Source organism: Vombatus ursinus, unplaced genomic scaffold (assembly GCF_900497805.2).
Source record: "Vombatus ursinus unplaced genomic scaffold, bare-nosed wombat genome assembly UNPS02010304.1, whole genome shotgun sequence".
NCBI lineage: Eukaryota > Metazoa > Chordata > Mammalia > Diprotodontia > Vombatidae > Vombatus > Vombatus ursinus.
Genome location: NW_020950082.1, coordinates 4,155,887 through 4,177,645, shown reverse-complemented (window position 1 = coordinate 4,177,645; position 21,759 = coordinate 4,155,887). Strand labels below are relative to the sequence as shown.

At 37.1% G+C, this 21,759-nt stretch overlaps 1 protein-coding gene across 2 annotated transcripts in view; it reads left to right on the top strand.

The window, feature by feature from the left end:
* The window catches only part of UBAC2 (UBA domain containing 2), a 228,026-nt gene that overhangs the window by 119,990 nt on the left and 86,277 nt on the right, over positions 1-21,759 (top strand). For both annotated transcript variants that reach the window (XM_027854128.1, XM_027854129.1), the window contains 2 exons: positions 2,117-2,240; positions 6,665-6,712. In XM_027854128.1, the coding sequence (XP_027709929.1) occupies positions 2,117-2,240; positions 6,665-6,712 (172 nt within the window). The remainder of the gene's footprint in view (positions 1-2,116; positions 2,241-6,664; positions 6,713-21,759) is intronic.

The window sequence follows — 21,759 nt, the reverse complement described above, 5'->3', positions numbered from 1 at the left end:
GGGGCAGGTACTGGACTGAGGAGTATGCTGGGGCAGGTACTGGACTGAGGAGTATGCTGGGACAGTGAGAAGAGGATGAGCAATGAGATGTTCTGAGCTGAGTTTCCCCTCTTAAATGGAGATAGTGAAGTTCATGGCTACACTTCCAGTCAGAGGGGCAGAGGAGGGTGATGAGGTAGAATACCAAGGATGATCTTGTTGGGTGAAGAGATTTTTCCAGTAAGGAACTTCCTGGGACTTGGTGGAGAAAGTCAGAAAAGTCTCAAAGTAGTGCAGCCAAGTGAGAAATGAGGAGATGTTCTGGGTCTGCATTATCCAGAACTTCCTGAACAATATTTAGAGTCTTTCTTAAGCATAATTTTGACCATTTCTTTCACCTCTTAGAAACCTAACGTGACTCCAGTTGCCTTTTATGTAAAATTAAAATGCATAGACATTGGTTACTTCCTTTCATTCACTCTGTTTCTCTGTTCCTCCAGTCTTTTCTTCCATGGATTCCCCCTTCTCAAACTACCCAAACCTATTTACTATTCGCTATAAACAACTTACTTCTTATCCCTCCTTCTTCAGGTATTTCTCCTAAATTCAATTAAATTCAATAAATATATATTATGTTAAGTGCCTACTGTGTACAAGGTGCCATACCAGCCTCTAGGGATATGAAGGCAAAAAAATAAGAGTCTCTGTCCCTAAAATGACCTTACCTGTCCTTTAGGCCCAACCACCACCCATTTCCTCTTAAAAAAGTGTCTGACTCATCTTCTCCATGAAGACTTCCTTCCTAAATAACCCTGTTGGATAGAGTCTTAGTCCCTCCCATGATTTCACTGACCACTAAGAATCTGTGTTTTTGTCTTCTGTGAAGCTTCATTGGTTATTTTGTATGGTCTTCTGTATACTCAGTTTTATTTGTTAGGCCTTTCTCATTAGAGATTCTGAGCTCCTTAAAGTCAGAGACTTTGTAATCTGCTTTTGTAATTCCTCTCAAGGAGGACTCATTTGGTGTGGAGAAGGAAATTTTATGTCTCTTAAGCACTTCTGTCTACTCAAAATACAGTTTTAACAGAGAATACTATGTAGTAGGATAAAGGCATTAGCCACGATTTAGGAGGGTGAGGATAGCCAGCTATATGTGGCATCACAATTATATGGTCTATAAAACATTTTGAATCAGCTTTGTTAGAGGAAATAGTTAAGTACTGTCAGTTGAAGTAGATAGTTTGGTAGCTATTTTAGAAATGCCTTTCTGAACTCAAATTAGTTTGTGTCATTGCAGGTTTTTTCCCAGTCGTTTTAGGCCCTTTTTTTTGAGATGCATACTCATTTCTTTAGCAGTGACTTGTGTGCACCTGGTCCCTTGAGTTGAGTAACCTAGTTCTTTTATTCAAATACTATCTTGGGTCTATTTTTCACTGTGTCTCTGCATTTTAATCTATTCAGCTCGTTGTCTAGGAACACACAGTTTTTACCAACTGTTTCTTTATATATCAGTGCATAAAATTCTTGACGTGAGAGTGAGGAAGATGGGGAGGTGGTCTTTTACTTTACTTGTCTTGGGGTAACGGCATTGTATTTCAATTAATGGGAGAGATTGCATGGCAAATAGAAAATACATCAAAAGACTAGTGGTGGGTTCATAGCGCCTCAGTCACATTACTTTACCATACTTAAATCAGGTCATAGGGTTGTCCCACTTAGAAGCACTGATCTCTTTGAGATTAAATTGTTATGGTTGTTAACTACCACAAAGGAAAGTTTGAAACTCTTATTTTCTCTTTTCTTAATGAAAACAATTATCAATATACTCAGTAACTGTTCATTACCATTTGCTAAAATTGCTATAATGCTGTTTATTACTTTCTAGTGGAAATATAGTTTCTTGGGGGTGTTTGTACATACATGTAAACTTAGATACACATAAAAGATGAGTTTTAAAATAGAAAAATACAATTTTAAGTATGGGAAATTAGCTTTTTAAAATAAATTTATAGAAAAAATATTGTACTTATAATGCCTTATAGAAATTGAGTAGTTAATGATTTGGAAGAAAGTAATGTCAGTTCTTTTTTTTTTTTCTTTCCAAACATAGTAATCCCACTTTTGTTTGTTTTCATAGTCTCGGGCCTGTATTTGCTCTGTTTGTACCATTTTACTGCTCCATTCCAAGAGTTCAAGTGACACAAATTCTGGGCCAGTTTTCCATCACAAACAAGACATTGATTTATATATTGGGGCTACAGGTACAGTATGTATTTTATGTTCATTTTTATTTTAACTAGATCTTATTTCATATTTATCTTTCTCTATTTTAATCTCTGGAAAATAAAACCTTTCCCTGTAACTTTGGCTTCATTGGCTGCATTTAGTTATTCAGAGGAAAAAGTTTCTGAAAAGGTACCTCACAGCAGAACAGGTACTAGAAGCCTTTCATGGTCGGTAGCAATCTGATAATGGTTTTCACTAGAATTGGATTATATACGAACACTTATGGAGGTATTTTGATTTTGTAGTGCACTAATATGTTGAATACTGTCAAGTAAGATGTCCAAAAGGAAGTTTTCTGTGAGGAACTCAGGGGTTCTTTACCAGCTTGAGCTTTCAGGTTTCTCAGAAAATTTTGCAAGCTACCTAACTTCTGTATTCACAGACATATTTTAAGTCCATTCACTTTTCTTATATGTTATCTTTAAGTTTAAATTATGTCTTATGGAATACTTTAGAATGCTCATCTAAATTCTCACTTAATTCAGAAACAAGTTCCTAGTAGGGGCAGGTCACTGAAGGAAATGCAGGGAATTAATCACTTTTCCCCCTCATGTGGCTTAATTAGCCAAATGAAGTGTGTCTTTCTTACACTCTGGCTTCTCGATCAATCAGTTAGGAAAAATATATTGTTTATGACTTGGTCTTTCCCTTTGAGGAGTTTATGAGCTAGTCCATTCAAAAGGTTGTACTGCCATCCCACTTGTTGGTCTAAAATAACTTAATTTCAGAATGTTTCCAGTTTTCCATTCTTATCACTTGTCTCTTTTCTTGGTCCTCTTCGAAAATCTAAAGTTAAACTTTTTCTGTGCTGTTTTTTGATACCATGTATACCTTCGACTTTTGCACCTGAGGTTAATGATTTTCTTTCCCCTTGTACTCTCCACTTGTGACTAACATCACTTGAAAAAGGCCCTTCTTCCCTCTTCTGGAGTTGCTGTTAGGCTTTATCTGTTGTCTGCACTGCACAGGCCTTCTCTTGCCACCTTCACAGCTTACTTATTCCTCAGCTCCTCACCTCCATGAATTACCTTCTGCTTAGCCTTCCTAACATCCTTGTATAGCTAATAAAAGTTCTGCTTTCCCATGTTAAATCATACTAAATTTTTAGAAATCTACTGGGAAATACATTAGCTAATTTATTCAGTAGCATTTTTGTGTGCTGTGTGTTTTTTTTTTATATATACATATATATACACACACATACATGTGTATATATGTATGTATGTGCACACGTGCATATATCATATCTATATATGTATATATAATACACACATTTACTGCTTTTGTTTTCTGTTATTCAAAGTTTTTCTTATGAAGATTATTCATTCTGGAAAAAGAACCCTAATTGGTTAAAGAGTTATTCTAGATGTATTCCTAAGAAGCTGTATATTTCAGTATTTTAATACTAAGCATTATAGAAGGCACTATGACATAGTTGGTAGATTGCTGTACTTGAAATCATGAAGATTTGGGTTCAGATTTCGCCTTTGACACTTACTAGCTACGTGATCCTTATGAAGGTACTTACATTCAATCTGTCTGGCTAATTGAGACCCTTGTAAAGGGGAGTATCAAAAAACTGATTTTGGAAGAGATTCCCTATGTTGACAAAATCATGGATCCTCCACTTATTTACATAAGTGTTATACAGTACCTGAGAAAGTTCATTCTTTCTTCACATCCCCAGCAATTTCGTTGTTGATCAATCAATTAAAAATGTATGTGTATATATATATATTTATTGACTACCTATTAAATATAGGATATCATGCTGAGTGTAATGTGGAAAAAAGGGGAGTTTAAGGCATGGACCTTCCCCTCAAGGAGTTCTCAGTTTAATGGAGTGGTTAAGATCATAATGGCATCATTGATTTGGAATTCAAAGAAACTTCAGAGGTCATAGTTCAGCTCCCTCATTTAACAGATGAAGAAACTGAGGCCGAGAAAGATATTTGCCTAAGGTCACATCTGTAGTAAGGGATGGAAATGGGATTCAAACCCAAACCCTGACTAAATATAGCACGGCCCGCCGCCACTACATTTCATCTTTACATATACTCTATTCTATAAAATCATAGTGAAAATACAAGGCAGTTTGATAAATGCCAAAAGAGCAATGAGAAGAACTATAGGAATTCGGAGGAAGGAAAAATGCACTGGTGAAATGTGTTGGAAGGCTTTGAGGGGCAGCATGTAGCAGAAAGCGTGCTAGATTTAGTCAGACCTGAGGTGAATTATTTCTGCCTCTGTTCATTATATTACTGTGGCAAAGTAGCTTAACGTCTCTGGGGGTGCTTCAGTTTACATAGCTACCTGTAAAACAAGGAGATTTGACTTGATCTGTAAGAGATTCAGAGGTCATCCTTACATAGGATGACCCTCATTTTGCAGATAAGGGAACTCAGATGCAAAGAGAGGAGATGACCTGCCCACATTCAAATAGCTAGTTAATGGTAAAGCTGAGGCAATTGACTTTCAATCCACTATTCTTTCCATTAGGTCACGTTGCTTTCCTCCTTCCACTTTAATATTGAAGTATTAATTAAAAGTAGAATGACCAAAAGTTAAGATGGAAGAAAAATAGGCTTTAATAGAGAATAATAGTGAAATCATATGACTGAAATTCAGTCAAATTTATGTTAGCTCAGAAAATCATTTTTATACAATTTTGAAAAAATTCCTTGACTTGCAAGTGCATTTTCCATTTAAGATTGACTTTTATATAGAAAAACTGTTAATAGGAAATCAAAAGAAAGGTTATAGAAATACATATGTAGGCTCTAGAGTACTTCTATCTAAAATTAAATCAACAAACATAAAGTGTTAACTCTATGGGAAATCTCATGGGTAGGCACATAGGAAAATACAAAAGAAGTATAAGATATGGCCCTGACATCAAGGAGCTTTCACTCTAATTAGGTCAACATGCTTTGTGTAAACACCTGAAAATTTAAACAACATAGGAGATGAATAGTTCAGTATTACAATACAAAAGTTATTGCAAAGTTGTGTAAGACTAGTTGTGCCTTGTAAGTAGTTGATACTTAGTAAATACTTAGTAAATACTTCTAATGGAATTGCCAAATCCACCTTGTGTATGTCTACCCTTTATATTTGTCTTCTTTTCTTGATGTTTTTGGGAAGGAAGCCTGGAATTCCCATATAATTCTCACACCCACATGCTACTTTCTTTTCCTTTGAAACAAAAACTTTACTAACAGACTTATAAAAACTTAACAGTCTTGTTCTTGGCAGACTAGATAGAGGATTGTATTTAAACTTGTAATCAGGTGCTTGCTCCCAACTGACAGGTAGGAAGGAGAGAGAGCTAGCTAATAATCACTCTTCCAGGGAGGAGGGGAGGTATGCTGGGAGAAATTTAGGTGATATAAAAATGAAAGATCAATTAAAGTACATTTAAAAAAATTTTCTAAGTCCACTCTAACAGTTCTCAATCTTTATCCACTAATAGCTTAAGTTCCCCTCTTTCTCATGTGCCTCTGGACTAGGTGACGTCTAAGATTGCTGATACTGCATGATCGAGGCTAGGGCAATGTTGATAAAAGGCCTTTTTTCCCTCTGAAATCAAAGGTGTTGAAGACTGTAAGAGGCAGCTTGAAGTGAAGAGGCAGTCCTTAATGTGAATACCAACTTCTAGTCACAGATTCTCTCCTCTCTCCACCTTGGGAAGTCTCACCGCAGTTTTTCTTTATAGGTAGAACTTTTTGGAAATGTGAAATGTAAAGAAAAGTAATTGTGAGACCTAGGTTGCCTAGAATTTACTTTGCCTCTGTTCTTTGGAAAGTGAAGATAAAAATCTTGGTGAATAATGAAGTGCCATCATTAGAACAATAAGCCAAAGACCTCTATGTATTCAGAATTCTCACTTCCCCCATTTTAGAATGAAAATACAAGTGGAAAAGGGGAGAAATTATGTAGATATGATATGTTGGGTCTTAAGATCAAATACTGCTTAGTCACTGAAGTAGACAAGAACAATTAGCAATTTCACTTAAGATTACTGTTTATACTTTGGTAGGCAAAGCCAGTTACTTTTTTTAAAGTGTTTAAATTAAAACCATCATTACCCATGCATCAATAAAAATGTGCATTTGTTTTCATTAATATGTTAGAATTTAACATATCTTGTACTTCAGAGAAGGGACTCAGGCTTAACCAACACTTTCTTGCGGGAGGATCAAAGAATAAAGTCTTTCTGAAGCCCAAGAAATTATTCTACACCAATAAAATAGCAATTCATTAGTTTGCTGATTGCTCTCAGATGTAGCATTTATGTAATGAAAATAGTTGTCATTACATTAAAATTGTACCTTTTAAAAGTAAGTTTATAATATACAGTTGAATTTCTTTTAAAATTAGTACCTTTTTTCTTTTATAGCTTTTAACCTCTGGTACCTACATTTGGGTTGTAGCCACAAGTGGTCTGGTAAGTGTTTAATTTTCTTGTAATGATTTGCTTGCCTATAAAACTATCCTAGGAAAAGCAGAGTATCTGAAATTATTTTCATCTTTGCATAAAATTTTCCAATTTGTCTTCATGCCTTTTTATATGTTAACTTTTTAAAGATAAATTTTTATTTTTTTATGTCTTTTGATTTTACATTACTGAGGTTTCCCCTTGTATCCCTCCCAAGGGAACCGTCCCATGTAACAGGTAATTTTTCCCATCAGCTTTCAATTCACATCTAGTTCTACAAGTTGTTACAAGTCTAGATGCTATGTAATTTAGAAACACTGGATTTTAACCTGAACATTAAGTGGACTTGAATGTATGTAATCAGCTTTCCAAATACTTAAAATAAAAAACTGAACAATAAATGAAAAGCCTTAATTTTTGAGAAATAGCAGTAAAGAAGTTACATAGTCGTGTCATAATAAGAATGACTAGCATTTACATAGCTCTTCAAGGCTTGCAAAGTGTGTTATAAATCGGATCTCTTATTTTCACATATTCCTTTTTGCTGCCAAAACTTTAGACTTGCTACACAACATAAAAACTCAAGCATGACCTAGATGTCTGTAACCAACCTAAGAAGTGAGTTCATTACTTTAAAAAATTTGTTAAAAGATCCCATATTTCATCTCAGTTTCCCAGGTAATTCCAATGAAAGTTGATAGTGGATTTTTTTGTTGTTTCTTTTTAAATTGTTAGTAAGACCACAAAAGTATTTGAATTAGCAGTAGAGAAAGAGTGGTGGGAAAGAAAAATGAAGAAGTTAGTTTCACTAAATATACAGTGGTGTTTTTTTTTTTTAAAAGAAGACATAGTCATATAGAGGAAAAACATGAGGGTAGTAGGAAAGTCAGATGGGTTGAAAGATTACAGAAGTTTCATCTTTTCTGTGACCAGACAGGAGGAACGGGAAGAGTGAGCAATGTTGGAGGAATCAAGATTACTCACTACATGCACTGAATTTCCTTAATATGCCAGAATGTTTTGGTTTTTTTTTTAGGTTGTAAGACCATGTCCTATGACAGTAACTCTAATAAAACTTCGGATACATTTCTTATTTTATATTATTTGCACTTAATGGAATTTCTGAATAATTAGGAGCATGAAATTGTATCTTATTCTTCATATGTGGTGGTTTCAAACCCCTGAGTAACTTTGAAAAATAAATTCTTCCAGCCCACCTAATCATGAGTTTCTAAGAGGAAAAAAAATCTAAGAAAATTTGTGGGATGTCTAGTCCAGTATGTATCATAAAGAGATAGAACATGAAAATAGTATATGCTACACTAAGAAGTTTTAAATTCACTCTAAAGAGGCTCTTGAGCACTGAGTTCGGAGCCTCAGCCTGATTTCCTTTGTGAATGACAATGGAATCTCTTTCCATTCCTTTCCTACTTCCATATTGTGACCTTTGTCTTCTCTAGCATACTTTTTGTTCCTTCATCCCTGAGCCCTCCTCCTCTACGCCAACCTGTGAAGAATTCAGTGTAGGAAGTAAAATTACTGTTTAACTTGCTGAATATTCAGTAGTGTGTATATGTCTTTTTTGTATTGACTAGATTTCCCCTTACCCCTACCCAAATTTTTTTTAAAAGAGAGAGAAAAAGAAGAGGAAGAAAATGTAAAATTCTACACCAAATGGAACTACCACACCTGCATAGTAGCAGATGGAATTGTCTTCTAATATCTTTTCTTTGGAGCCAAGTTTGTTCTTTATAATTAATTTGTGGTACATTGAATAGAGTGCTGGGTGTGGAGTCAGGCTGACCTGAGTCAAATCTAGCTTCTGCATGACTACGGGCAAATTACTTGGCCTCTGTCTTCCTCAGTTTCCTCAAATGTAAAATGGATAATAACATTATCTACTTCCCAGTGTTGTGGTGAGGATTATATGAGAATCATATTTGTAAAGCTTTTAGCACAGTGCCTGATACATAGTAGGTGCTTAATAAATACTAATTCCTTTCTTCTCTTCCCTTTCCCCCTCCCTTCCTAAACTTTGAAAATTCATGGAACTTTCTAGTAGTTTTGATCCTGGACTGCTTGCCATAACACCCATCATAAAATGGCCTGAACCTCATTGGAAGAACTGAGGCCAACCTGGAGTATCTGTTGTCTGTAGGTTCTGGGTTGACTCAGTCATTCAGAACTGGAGGTTGACCTTATGAGGCAATCTGCTAAAGTTCATCTTAGTCTAATCCTTATTGTTTGTTGTTGTTTTATTGAGTAAACATTGACAGGTCCTTAAAAATGTAGTGACACTAGCAGTGAGAATTTACAGCTTTAAAAACCAAAGTTAAAGTCAGTATTTTCTCTACCATGTTCTTTTGAAAAAGAAAATGTCCTAGCAGTCAAATTTAGGGTTCAAGAATTCAAATGAGTAAGAATTGAGGAGGATGGTATACTTTTTTTTCTTTTTGCATTAGGTTGCTACTTTTTAGTAGGCAAATGCTTCTTTTAGGATCTATATCAGTCATTTTTCTAAGACATTTTTTTTTTTGGTGAGGCAATCGGGGTTAAGTGACTTGCCCAGGGTCACACAGCTAGTAGGTATAAAGTGTCTGAGGCCAGATTTGAATTCAGGTCGTCCTGACTCCAAGGCTGGAGCTCTATCCACTGCACCACCTAGCTGCCCTAAAACATTACTTTTCTGCTAAGGTTATATTTTTCATGTTTCTGTATCTAAGATTATGTATATTTGTAGTCTTTCTTATCTGAAATGCAAATGCTGCAATCTCAGCCCCTTATTTCATTAAGTTTCTAGTATCAAAAATAGCTATTTTAGTGATAAAGGAAGTAGACCAAATGCTATAATCCTTTCTATATGATTCCAGCTGAATAGGGTGTTGAAAAAGGTTCAGTCCAAAATTAAATTTCCTTGACACTACCATTTTTATCTTGTATGTGGATTTGTTCAAGAAATATTTTTGGAACCCATACAAGTGATTGATGGTATTGATCATCCTATGAATGATAATTATTAACATCTACTTTGTCTTAATAAAGTTTAAAATCTACATTTAATTTATCACTTTGGAATTTTGTCCAGAGAACTCTGATTTAAGATAGCCAGTTCAATTTGGTAATACTTAGTTCAGGATCACTGTATGAGGAAATAAAAATTCATTGTGAAAAAAGTGGTCTGTGAGGTACTGAACACTGTCAGAAATATTAAAAGCCACAGTATCCTTGCTCCAGATGTCTCTTGCACAGCACAGTTTCTCCTCCCATATATGACTAGTAACTTCCCTTTTTGTGTACTAAAGTATAATTCTTTACTACAGAAAATAGAAATAAAAATTGGTTTTTGGGAAAATCTTGTAAAACCTACTGATAATATTTTACCTTTTAGCCTTAAGAAATAAAAATGCAAATAACATAAGCTTATCACATTTGTTAAGAGAGGACTTCAGAACTGGCAGGAGTGGGGTTTGTGTGTATTTGTGTGTGTATGTAAAGATATATATAAACAGACACTCATATGAAGATATATAAAATGTCTTTTAGGCAGAAACATAAAACATGAGTCGTGTGTCTACTACCATAGAAACCAAAAGATTCACTGGTACTTCCTCTTAAAATTAGGCAACTTTGGGTTCATTTTAATTAAATATTTCCTTCCCAGGTTAGCTTTACTTTTTTCCATAGATGTGTCACTCATCCTTACTTGTCGATAAATGTATTTTTCAGTATATAATGTTTAAGTCCCACTGACTGAAAGAGGAGGTTGGTGAATTGCATCAGTATTTTACTAAGCAGGAGTCCACTTTCTGTCTTTAACAACAACTAAAGAAAGAGTGGAAGCTAAATAATTCTTTAGAATTGAAGGAGAACATAGTTTTCATCTTAGCCAGAATAATAATGGGCCAGTCTTCCTTAGGAATACTGTCACTCTAGTTATGCACTCAATCAGTGAGATTTTAGCTCCTACGTGAAAAAGGATAAAGGGGACTTTGGTTGCCATCAAGGACTGCTGTTGAGTTTGCTCATATGTGCTAACTACAAATCTTTTTTCCCCAATTCTTCCTTTTGTAGTTCTGGGTTTGATGTGATTTTCTATTCCTTTTTCTTGACAGTGTTCCATGTTGGAAATACATCTGCCCTTATATTAGTTGTGAAGTTATAGTTGAAAAGCTTGGTTATTGTATATAATAGTATGCTTTAGTCAGGCAGGTGGTTCAAGTTTTTTAGATTCAATTGTTCTCTAAGATATTAGTGTTACCTGATTTACCTATGTTAATGGACCCCCTGTTACTTTCTTTAAGGAGAGAAGTACAGAAATTGAGGCCATTTTTCATAAACATAAAACTTCACTGCCTTTATTGAAAGATTTTTCTCTCTTTAAATAGTCAGTTATTCTGTATTAATATTCTCCATTCTTTACAGAAAACTTTTCTTCCTTTAGAGTTTTACTGGGCTCTATTTATAGTATTATTTTTAAAACTTGAAGATATCTTCTACTTCTTCATTTGCTGTATTGTTTTAAGATCATAATAATGATTCATTACCATGGAGATGTGTTTTATATTTACCATACTACCTTAGGAGCCCTGAGACTTGAATTTTAAAAAGCAAGTAGTGAAAGTGACTTGGTACTGACTTTGTCATCACTGACTGTTCTTACTGTGTGGTTATTCACATCAGAATTCCCAGATTCCCTTTGGAAAATAATTGAAATGGGGCAACCAGTCCTCAAAGTCTCTTGCTACAGGTTTTGTTTTATGTTTCCATCTTACTTCTAAATAGACCAACAAAAATGCTGTATTTTTTTTAAAGCAGTAGTATATAGTGCATCCAAAGGACAGCAACCAGAATAATGAAGCACCTTAAGTCTTTGTCACATGAGGATTGTTTGAAGGGTCTGGAGAAGGGAAAACTCAGTGAACATGATAACTGTTTTCGAAGTATTTGATGCATTACCTGCCTGATGGGGTTGTCAGTCCTTCCTGGTCTCCATTATTGGCTCATCATCCACATCATCCCTCCCTTAACTGTGGATGTCGCAGGCCCTCTTCTTGCTTTAAATGCTTTAAAAGATCCATGTAGGGAAGGACCATTTCTGTCTTACCTTTGTATCGCCACCACTTAGCTCATTGCCTGGCACATAGTGAATGCTTAAATACTTGTTGAATTGACTTGATTACTCCTAGATCTTATATATCCAACCCCTTTCTCTCTTCTTAGCTTTCAATCTATTATCAGGAACAGCTTGTTCAACCTTTTGACCTTTTGAACGGGATATCCTGGAGCCATCTCACTGTTGGCGTGTCTAAAATAGAATTTGCTATCTTTAACCTAAAACCTGTACTCCTGTTCTAAACTTTTCTATTTTTGTTAAAGAAACTATCATTCTTTCAGGCATTCAGTTTCATAACCATAGTGTTATTCTCAGCTTCTCACTGGCCCTCACTCCACATATCTAGTCAGTTACCAAATCTTGTCTTTTCTACCTCCACAACGTCTCTCAAATCTAACTTCTCCTTCTCTTTAGCCATCACTCCAGTTCAGACCCTCATCATCTCTCACTTAGGTCTGAGGTAGTGGTGGTGGTGGGGTGGTGGTGGTGGTGGGAGTGGTTGGTCCTTCACTCTCGAAGAGGACCAATAACATCATGAAGGAGATGTCTTGCCTTGGGTGTGAATGGACTTAAGTGAGACAGAGCTGGGCAAAGTCATCAACCTCATTCTCACCTCCAATCATTGAAGTCTAGTGACAAGACAAAGCACACATACAGCCCACAACACTCCCTAGTGCAGCCTGAACCAGATTAAAAATGTAGTTTCTATCCGATGTATTAATAGAAAATGTACATATATAAGTAGGTGTGATTTTCTAAGGCAATGTGTGGCCTGCAAGGATTCTTATGGATGGTTTAGTGATCTGGGTTTCTCTTTGAGTTTGACACCACTAATTTAGGCTAATGCCACTAGTCGTGGCATCCTAATTAAGCTGCCTGCCTCAATCCTCTGCTCCATCCACTCCATCCTCAGCACACCTGACAAAGTAGTGTTCCTTAGGTACAGAGCTGATTGCCACTCCCCTCCTACATAAATTCTGCCTCTAGGATAAAATGTAAACTCCTCTGTGCTTTTCAGGCCCTTTTATTACTTGGCTGCAACCTGTGTATCCAGCCTCATTATACCCCACTCCCCTTCTTAACACACAGTTTCATTTCATTTCTCCTTGCCTTTGCATCCCTGCTGTCTCATTGAATCCCTCTCTTCCTTTGAGATGCAGCTTCAATATCACCTTTTTTTCTAATTCCCCCAGACTATTAATTTGCCCTGCAGCCCTCAAACTTAACTGTCTGATTAAGTCAACAAAAATTTATTATTTTGTTTGTTGTTATTCTTTATGTACTTAAATGTGTACATATTGTCTCTCCTGCTAGAACATAAGTTCCTTAAAAGTAGGGATTGATTATTTTATCCTTTGTTTTGTATCCTTAGCGTCTGTGTGGTGCCCAACACACAGTGGCTGATTCATAAATGCTTGTTGATCAATTATGTCAAAGATAGATGAGATTTGTTCTGTTTGGTCCACGGAGACAGAATGAAGAGTAATGTGGGAGTGGAAGGTGCAGAGACAGTTTGAGATTTGGCATCAGGAAGAATTTCCTAACAATTAGAGCAATCCAAAAGTGCCATATTCTGTTTAGGCAGGGGATAGGTATCCCCTCATTGGAAGAACAGAGGCTGAATGGCCACCTGTCAGTTGTGTTATACCTAGGAATTCTTTTCAATTATGGGTTGGACAAGGTGATTGATTGCTTTCTGCTCTAAAATTCTTCAAAATAAATTGACTGCCTTAGAACCACTGGAGAGAGAATTCTAATTAGACTTATCAGCAAATTGCTGAAACTTTATGTTAAAATCCAGTTAAACTGGGCAAACTGATATTGTGAGGAAAAGGAAAGTATCCTTCCCTATACTGGTCATTTTGGGTAGCATGTATTTGCATGATGCACTGATTTGTGATTTCAGTCAGCGTAGCGAGCTCCGAGTAATGAAACTCCCTCTACCAGAGCAGACAGACAACTCTTCTGCACCTTAAAGTCTTAGAAAGCTGCCCTGGGCACTGAAAGGTTCAGTGACTTGCCCTGAGTTTCATAGCTAGCGTGAGTTAGACAATGAACTTGAACCCTACTTTCCCTTACTCTCTCCACTCTGCTTCACTACCTTGGTGTATGAAACTCTACGAAGAAAGTAGAAGATAAGAAGTCACGTTATCATCATTTAACCAAATTCCCGTAAGACAACAAACAAGTGGAGGCAATATTTCTGTACCCCACCCCCTTCTCTGTTGCATTGTATAGTACCCAGTGTACTCAGACCACAGAACTAAGACTAGAATAACATCAGTCATTTATGTCTTCCAAAGTGCTTTCCTTACTGTAGCTTCATGAGGTAAGTAATGCCCATATGATTATTCTCTTTTTATAGATGAGGAAATTGAAATGACTTGCTTGAGATCACATGGCTAATAAGTAGCAGAGCCAAGATTTAAACCCAAGTCGCCTGCCCTTTCTCTTACACTAGAATTGGGACACAGTGACTAGTATCTGAATCTGATCTACTGGGTGTTTGGATGAATGAGTAAAGCCGTGAATGGAGAAAGAAACATTTAGTAAATGTTTACCATATGCCGCTCACTGCGCTATATTGTGAGCATGCAAACAAGAGACAGCACAATCAGGGGAGTGTTGTCCCAGAAAGGTTGTTATACCCTAGGAAGTGACAAGAATGGTGAGTGGAGTATTAGAGCAGCTGATTGACATCCCCTTTCCAGAAGCAATGGCAGTATTGCTTTCATCAGTGTTCCTGGAGTAAGGAATTAAAAGCAGGGTGGGGAGAAGGTAAACACATCTTGGGGGGTACGGGAGAGAGGAAGGGAATGCAGATACACATTTATATGGTCCGTACTATGTTCCAGGCACCGTGCTAAGTGCTTTACAAATATTATTTTGTTTGGTCCTCACAACAGTTCTGTGAGGCAAGTACTGTTATTCCCATTTTACAGTTGAAGAAAATGAGGCAGAGATGGGTACGTTGACCATATAATTAACCAGTTTAACTTTATGCTGTCCTTTACTCTTTGAATCTGTTTTCCCCTTAACTTATCACTGCATAGGCCTTTCAAAACCTAACTTTGAATTATATCAGTCACCTACCTTCTTCATTCCTTCCTGCTGGTTGGAAGACATGCAACTATGCTGCCTGGAACATAGCTGTATAATCTCCATTGGACCCTTATTGCTGAACAATAATGCTTTTATGCTTGCCTTCTTATTGCATTCCCTATAGCTTCTGTTCTAAATCTTCTTTTCTATCTTCAAACCAGCTATACCAGTTCCCCGCCTGTCCCTCTTGCCAGCTGACTTCAATTCATACTTGATTGAGACTATGGAATCATCTGACAGAAGCTTCCTCATGTCCTTTATCTTGTGCCTCAAAAGCCCTCATCCCCCCAGTCCTCAGTCTCTCCTTTGCTCCAGTCTCTGACGAACAAATCATATTTTTACTTGCCCAGATCATTTCTGTTCTTGAGCCTTTGAATATTTTTCCTCCCATGTCCTCCAACAATCTTGTCACATCTCTTCCTCTCTCATTTTCTCTTTATCCACTGGTTTCTTTCTTGCTCTCTAAAAACACGATCAGATCTCCCCTGTGCTCAAAAACCTTTCACTTGAGGCCACCATTCCCTCAATCTGTTATCTTGTGTCTCCGCTCATTGTTTCTACTCCCTTGCTTCCCACTCACTTTTTAAGTCTTGAAATCTGGCTTTTCAGTCTAACTGCCTGCCTGAGATTCATTATTTCAATTATTAGTGATCCCTTTCAAAGTATTTAAATTTTTTTCTTTTTTTTCATAACTTATCATCAAGAAACCTTGGAGTATATACAAAGAACAAAAAAAGGATTGTATACAAAACTGTAAACTTATTTTTCCCTGTGTACAGTATCCTTTTGAAAAGCATATATTAAATTTAACATGGTGGGGCAGCTAGGTGGCACAGTGGATAGAGCACCGGCCCTGAAGTCAGGAGGACCTGAGTTCAAATCCGGCCTCAGACCAAACACTTGACACTTACTAGCTGTGTGACCCTGGGCAAGTCACTTAACCCCAATTGCCTTAAAAAAAAAAAATTTAGCACAGTAATAACACCCCTTCCCATAGAAGGGCCCCTAGTTGCTAAATCCAGTGTCTGTCTTTACAGCATTTAATGCTTTCCACCCTCTTTCCTGATTATTTTTTCCTTGGCTTTTCATATTTTTGTTTCCTAACTTCTCTCTGTACCATTTCTTCTCAATATCTTTTGCTGCATCCATTATCAACCATGTACTGTCTCCTATATCTGGTTATATACCAGGACTCTGTTGTAGGTATTCTTCTCTTGTCTCTGTCTTAAGCTCACAGGCATCACCAGCTGCCTGGACAAGCTTAAAAATCCAAAATGGAATTCATTATTTTCCCCTTCCTACACACATATGTATTGCTATAGATCATATCGTCACACTTATGGTCATCCAGGTTCACAACTGTATTACTGTCTTCCCTCACACTCAAGAATCCATACATGTTGGCCTAAGAGCTCTTCCATACTCAGCGGTCCATCTGCATGCCTTTGTATAGGCTACCCACTCCTCCCCACCGCCCCAGTACCTGGAATGTACTACCTTCTCACACACACCACTCAGAACCGCTGATTTTCTTCAAGTCTCAGCTCAAGTGCCACCTATATGAAGCTTTTCCTAAGCTTCTAGTGCACCCCCTCCAAAAACTACCTTGTATTCACTTTGTATGGGGCAGCCAGGTGGCACAGTGGATACAGCACCAGCCCTAGAGTCAGGGAGACTCGTCTTGCTGAGTTCAAATCTGGTCACAGGTGCTAGCTGTGTCACCCTGGACAAGTCACTTAACCCTATTTGCCTCAATTTCCTCATCTGTAAAATGAACTGGAGAAAGAAATGGCAAACCACTCCAGTATCTTTGCCAAGAAAACCCTAAATGGAGTCATGAAGGGTTGGGCAGGATTAAACTGACAACAACAACAAAATTCATTTTGTATGCATTATCTGTGTGTGTGTATTTATATATGGTTCGTAGTGTTTCCTCCATCAGAATGTAAACTCCTTAAGGGCAGGGACTGTTTCACTTTCATCTTTGTACCCCCAGCACTGAGCGTGCTGTTGGCTTCATCCTTTAGCCTTCTGCCCCCTCGTTTTCCTACTGGTCACTTGTGAGCTCCCCTGTATCTCTTCTCTCTGCTCTCACCACATCCACCCTACTTCATTGTTCATGATTTCTTGTCTGTGCTAATCACCTTTTACTTGGTCCATTCTCACCTCTCTAATCAGTCCTGTGGCCAGACTGATGTTACACGCAGAGTTCTGGGCCTGGAGTAAGGAAGACCTGGGTTTAAGTGTCATTTCAGACACTGTGACCCTGGGCAGGTGACTTAGACTCTCTTTTCTCGTCTGTAAAATGGGGGAGTTGAACTCAGTGATCTCTATGGTCTCTTTCAACTCCAGATCTATGATCCTGTGACCATGTCACTCCCTTGCTCAAGCAGCTTAAGTGATTCTCTGTTGCCTCTAGGATAAAATACAAATGTCTCCTTTCAGTATTTAAAACTCTAACTTGTCTTTCTATACTAATTCTGCATTGCTCTCCCCTCATAGGGTCTGTGTTCTAGCCCAATGGGCCTTCTTGTGCTCCCCACACACTGTCTCCCATCTTTGTACTTTTGAAGAGGTAATCTCTCCCTCACACCCAGAATCCCTGACTGACTTCCAGGCTCTGCTCAGATGACACTGTCTGCGTGCAGTCTTTCTTGATCCATTCTTTTATTGGTCGTCTTTCCCAGAAATCAATTTATATTTACTTTGTACCTATTTTATATTTATTTACCTATGAAAATGTTTTCCACATAGGTCATTTCATTTTTCTCTTTGTGCCCAGCATAGTGCCTGGAACATAGTAGGTACTTAATAAATGCTTGATAAAATGAGCTGAATTTTTCAAATGAGGTTTGAACTAGATGGCCTCTGAAGTCCTTCCAGCTGAGATTCTATTGTTCCTGTGTGAATGGAACAATAATAATAATAAATTTAAGTGATCCTTGACAAAGTACTAGATGGAGTGATTTTACTTGAAAAAAAGATCAGGGCGGGTGGGTGTGGTGGCTCGTGGACTACATGCTCAGTATGCATCCTCAGTGTGATACTGCAGTTTTAAAAAAGCCAATTTAATCTTGGGTTTCATTAAGAAAAGTATAACTTTCAGGAATAAGGAAGTGATTATCCAGCTGTGCCATATCCTGATCAAGGCCCATCTGGAGTGTTGTGTTCAGTTCTGAGTGCTACATTTTAGAAAGGACGTTGATAAGCTGGGCTTTGAACAGATCATATCACATGAGGACCCACTGAAAGAAAAGTGTGTATATGTAACATGGGCATGTTTAGTCTGCAGGATAGAAGACTTGAGGGGTCGGCAGGGGGGACACAATAGTTGTCTTAACGTCTTCCAAGGGCTTTCGTGTAGAAAAAAGATGAGACCGCATGACACAGAACTTAGTGAAAGTTGCAAAAAAGCAACAAGACTTGACATAAGGAAACACTTCCTGGCAGTAGAAGGTATCCAAAAGTGGAATGGGCTGTTTGTGGAAGGAGTTAGTTCCCTTTCACTGGCTATCTTCAATTGAGGCCCAGTTATGTCATAAAAGGGCTTCTTCGGTTATGAGTTGGACCAAATGGCCCATGATGTCTTTTTAGGCAGCTAAGTGATGCAGTGGATAGATTGCTGGGCCCGGAGTCAGGAAGGCTGAGTTCAAATCCTGCCTCAGAAGCAATCTGTGTGATCCTGGGAAAGTCACTTAACCTCTCTCATAGATTCCTCATCTGTGAAATGGAGATAATAATAGCACTTACCTCTCAGAATTGTTGTGAGGATCAGATGAGAGTAATATTTGTAACATCCTTAGAACAGCATCTGACCCAGAGTAGGTGCTATACAAATGTTAGCTGTCATTATTATTATTCTAACTCTGGGATTCAGTGATTGGGCGATCTCATAGGATCATAGCGTTTAAAAACCAGAAGGTGTCTAGGAGATCATCTAATTCAGGGGTTCCCAACCTTTTTCAGTGCCTGTATTCTTTGGCTTTAAGTAAACCTTTTTTATTCTTTATATAATATGAAATATTAAATAATTTCTGGAGTTTACTAGCCATATGCATATGAGAGATAAATACAGAGATTGATTTCTCATTAAAAAATTACTGCATTGAAAGTTTTTCATACCCCTGGGGGAGGGTTCACATAACTGAAATTAGGAACCCCTGATCTAGACCAATTCTCTTCATTTTTACAAATGAGGAAACAGAGACACAAAAAGGTTAAAAGACTTGTCCAAGTTGATACAGGGAATGAGAATGAAGGCGATCACTTTTTTTGAAGTGAAGAAGAGGAGAGATGATTTCGTGTAATTTACCATGTAAAGTTTTTGTGAAGCTTAAATTCCAAAGAAATAAAGTTTTAAGGTTAAGCCTTATGGTTATGTTCAAGGCAACGAAACAGCATATTTCGCAGGATCACAAATTTACATAGAGAAGGGACTTTTGTGGGCGCTGTAGTCCAACACCTTATATGAGAAAACTGAGATCCAAAGAGATTAATTTAATGACTTGCCCAGGTCACGCAGGGAGTGAGGTAGGATTTGAATCACGCTCCTCCAAAACGAGTGTTCATTTATTTTCTGTCAGTTTTAAAGGAAAAATATATTTTTAAAATAATATCTTAAAGAAAATGAAACTTTGAAATCTGTTTAAATCATTCAAGAATTCATCTCTAGATATAAAGCTAAGAAGAAAAGAATAAAACATTGTCAAGAGAAAATTCAAGTATCAGTGTTCATTTTAGATCACAAAAGAGAGACTCAATGGCAGTTGTACCGCAGAGAATTTTCCCGCAGATTCTTATCTTTGTATAGATGAGAGATTTCATATGAAAGTTTTACTTATCTCTTTAGCCAGATGTTGCTTTTAATGTTTTTAAAAAAATGTAAGTCTTCAATGTCTGTTCCTCTTTTGGGGTGATGAATGTTGAAATGATATTTTCTGTCTTGATGGCAAAACCTACGAATAAGGAGATCTCCAGTATTTTTGTTTTTAATTATTTTTAAGACCCTAGTACAACAAGGAACTTAATGTTCAGAAATTTAATAATTTAATTATCTTATCATTTTTATTTCTAGCAATATTGTTAATGTTGTTAGAGGGTATGTGTGTGTGTGTATTTGGTCTGCTATCAGTCTGTCTCTTTACATTGTGATAATTCATGAAAATACATATACTTCTGAAAGCCAAATGTGTCATAGCTCACTTTACATATGATCAGGCTGCCTCCTTTTCTGATCATACATGTCTTAGATTTTGTCTTTGATACCACATTTATTATGCACTCAGCACAATATACTTAAGCCCATCATGCATCTCTCCATTACCCACAGTTGTGATTCTTTGTAGATTGCATTGTTATGTGCTTCAGAATTTTTAGTTTGAGAGAGATTAGTAGGGGTTAGAGTGTTAGCCTTACATGTTACTGGTGTGCTCCTTCCCAGTATAATAAATGCAAAAGATAGGTTATAAGATCCATAAGGACACATCCAGTACTTTCAGTTTTCCATCCAGTGTAAGTCCTTCACTTACAACTGGTAGGAGCCACTATGGCACTTTCCCTAAAACGTTCTCCCAGGAGCCAAAGAACACAGAGAGGACTTCAGCGCATCCCCTCTTTGACCAGCTTAGCTGAAGATTCTCTGTCTTCCAAAGCAGACTACAGAGTTGCCAAACATATCCATACATCTGATGCTAAGATTTCTCAGAATCAACCAGTAGAAACAACTGGAAAAACATAGAAAGCTACAGAACAGACCGGAAAGTTTACCACATCTGGTAGAAGATTTACGAATGAAAAAACTCAGCAAAGTCTTCAGTGATCAGGAATCAAGAAAAAAGGATATGAAAAGTGAAAGACCAAGAGAATATGTTAGTGAAATGAACCATCCCTTGCTTCATTTTCACATATGGACTGTGCCGAATTAGCTGTCATGTTAAAAATATGTATTCTTCTATGGAAGTTTTTTTTTTTCTGTGAAAGTTTAATAAAAGAATCAGAGGCAGAAAAAAAGAATATATAATCATAAAAACTGAAGAGGAAAGCCTTAGAAAGTTATTTTATACTTTAAATAAAAAAGAGTCATGGATTTGTTGTTGTTGTTTTTTATTTTCAATCACCTGGGCTCTTTAGAATCTATGCCACAATCCCTTTGCGACTTATTCCCAAGATAAGTATTTTCCCTGTGCCTCAGTCTTTATTTGTAAGTAAAAGGAAGTTGGACTAAATAACTTCTAAGTCATTTCTAGCTCTAAATCTATGAATATAATTCCTGTGAGTGCCATGTAGCATTACACATAAAGATTTTCTTATTAAGCTAATGCTCATTTTATTAAACCCCCTTTTCCTCCTTTAGAAGGAAATGGTTATTATTCAAGGGCTAAGAGAGTTCAGCCTCTTGAAAACAAATGTTTATAAAGCCCCTAAAACTTACAGTAGACTGCAATGGGCTCTGGGAGAGCAATAGAATTCGGATGAGAAGAAATAAAGGGTTAAATGAGGTTTGAGATGAAGGGTAATCAAAGAAGACTTCCCACAGTTGGTGCCATTTGAGTTAGGCTTTAAAGAATAACAATTCAGCAGGCAAAAAGGAGGCAAGCATTCCTGTCAGAGGAAACAGTCCGAAGAAAGACAGTGTAAGTCATGAAAGCTTGGGGTGTGCTCAAAGGGCAAAGATAATATAATCCAGTTGGTTTATATGGTTAATTCTTGGAAGAAATGAGATAAGACTGGACATATGTGATGAAGCTAGATTTTGGAGGGCTTTGAACGCCAGGTGTAGGGATTTGAGTTCTACTCGGTAAGGGTAAGAAAGTCATTAAATCACACAGTCAATGGATTTATT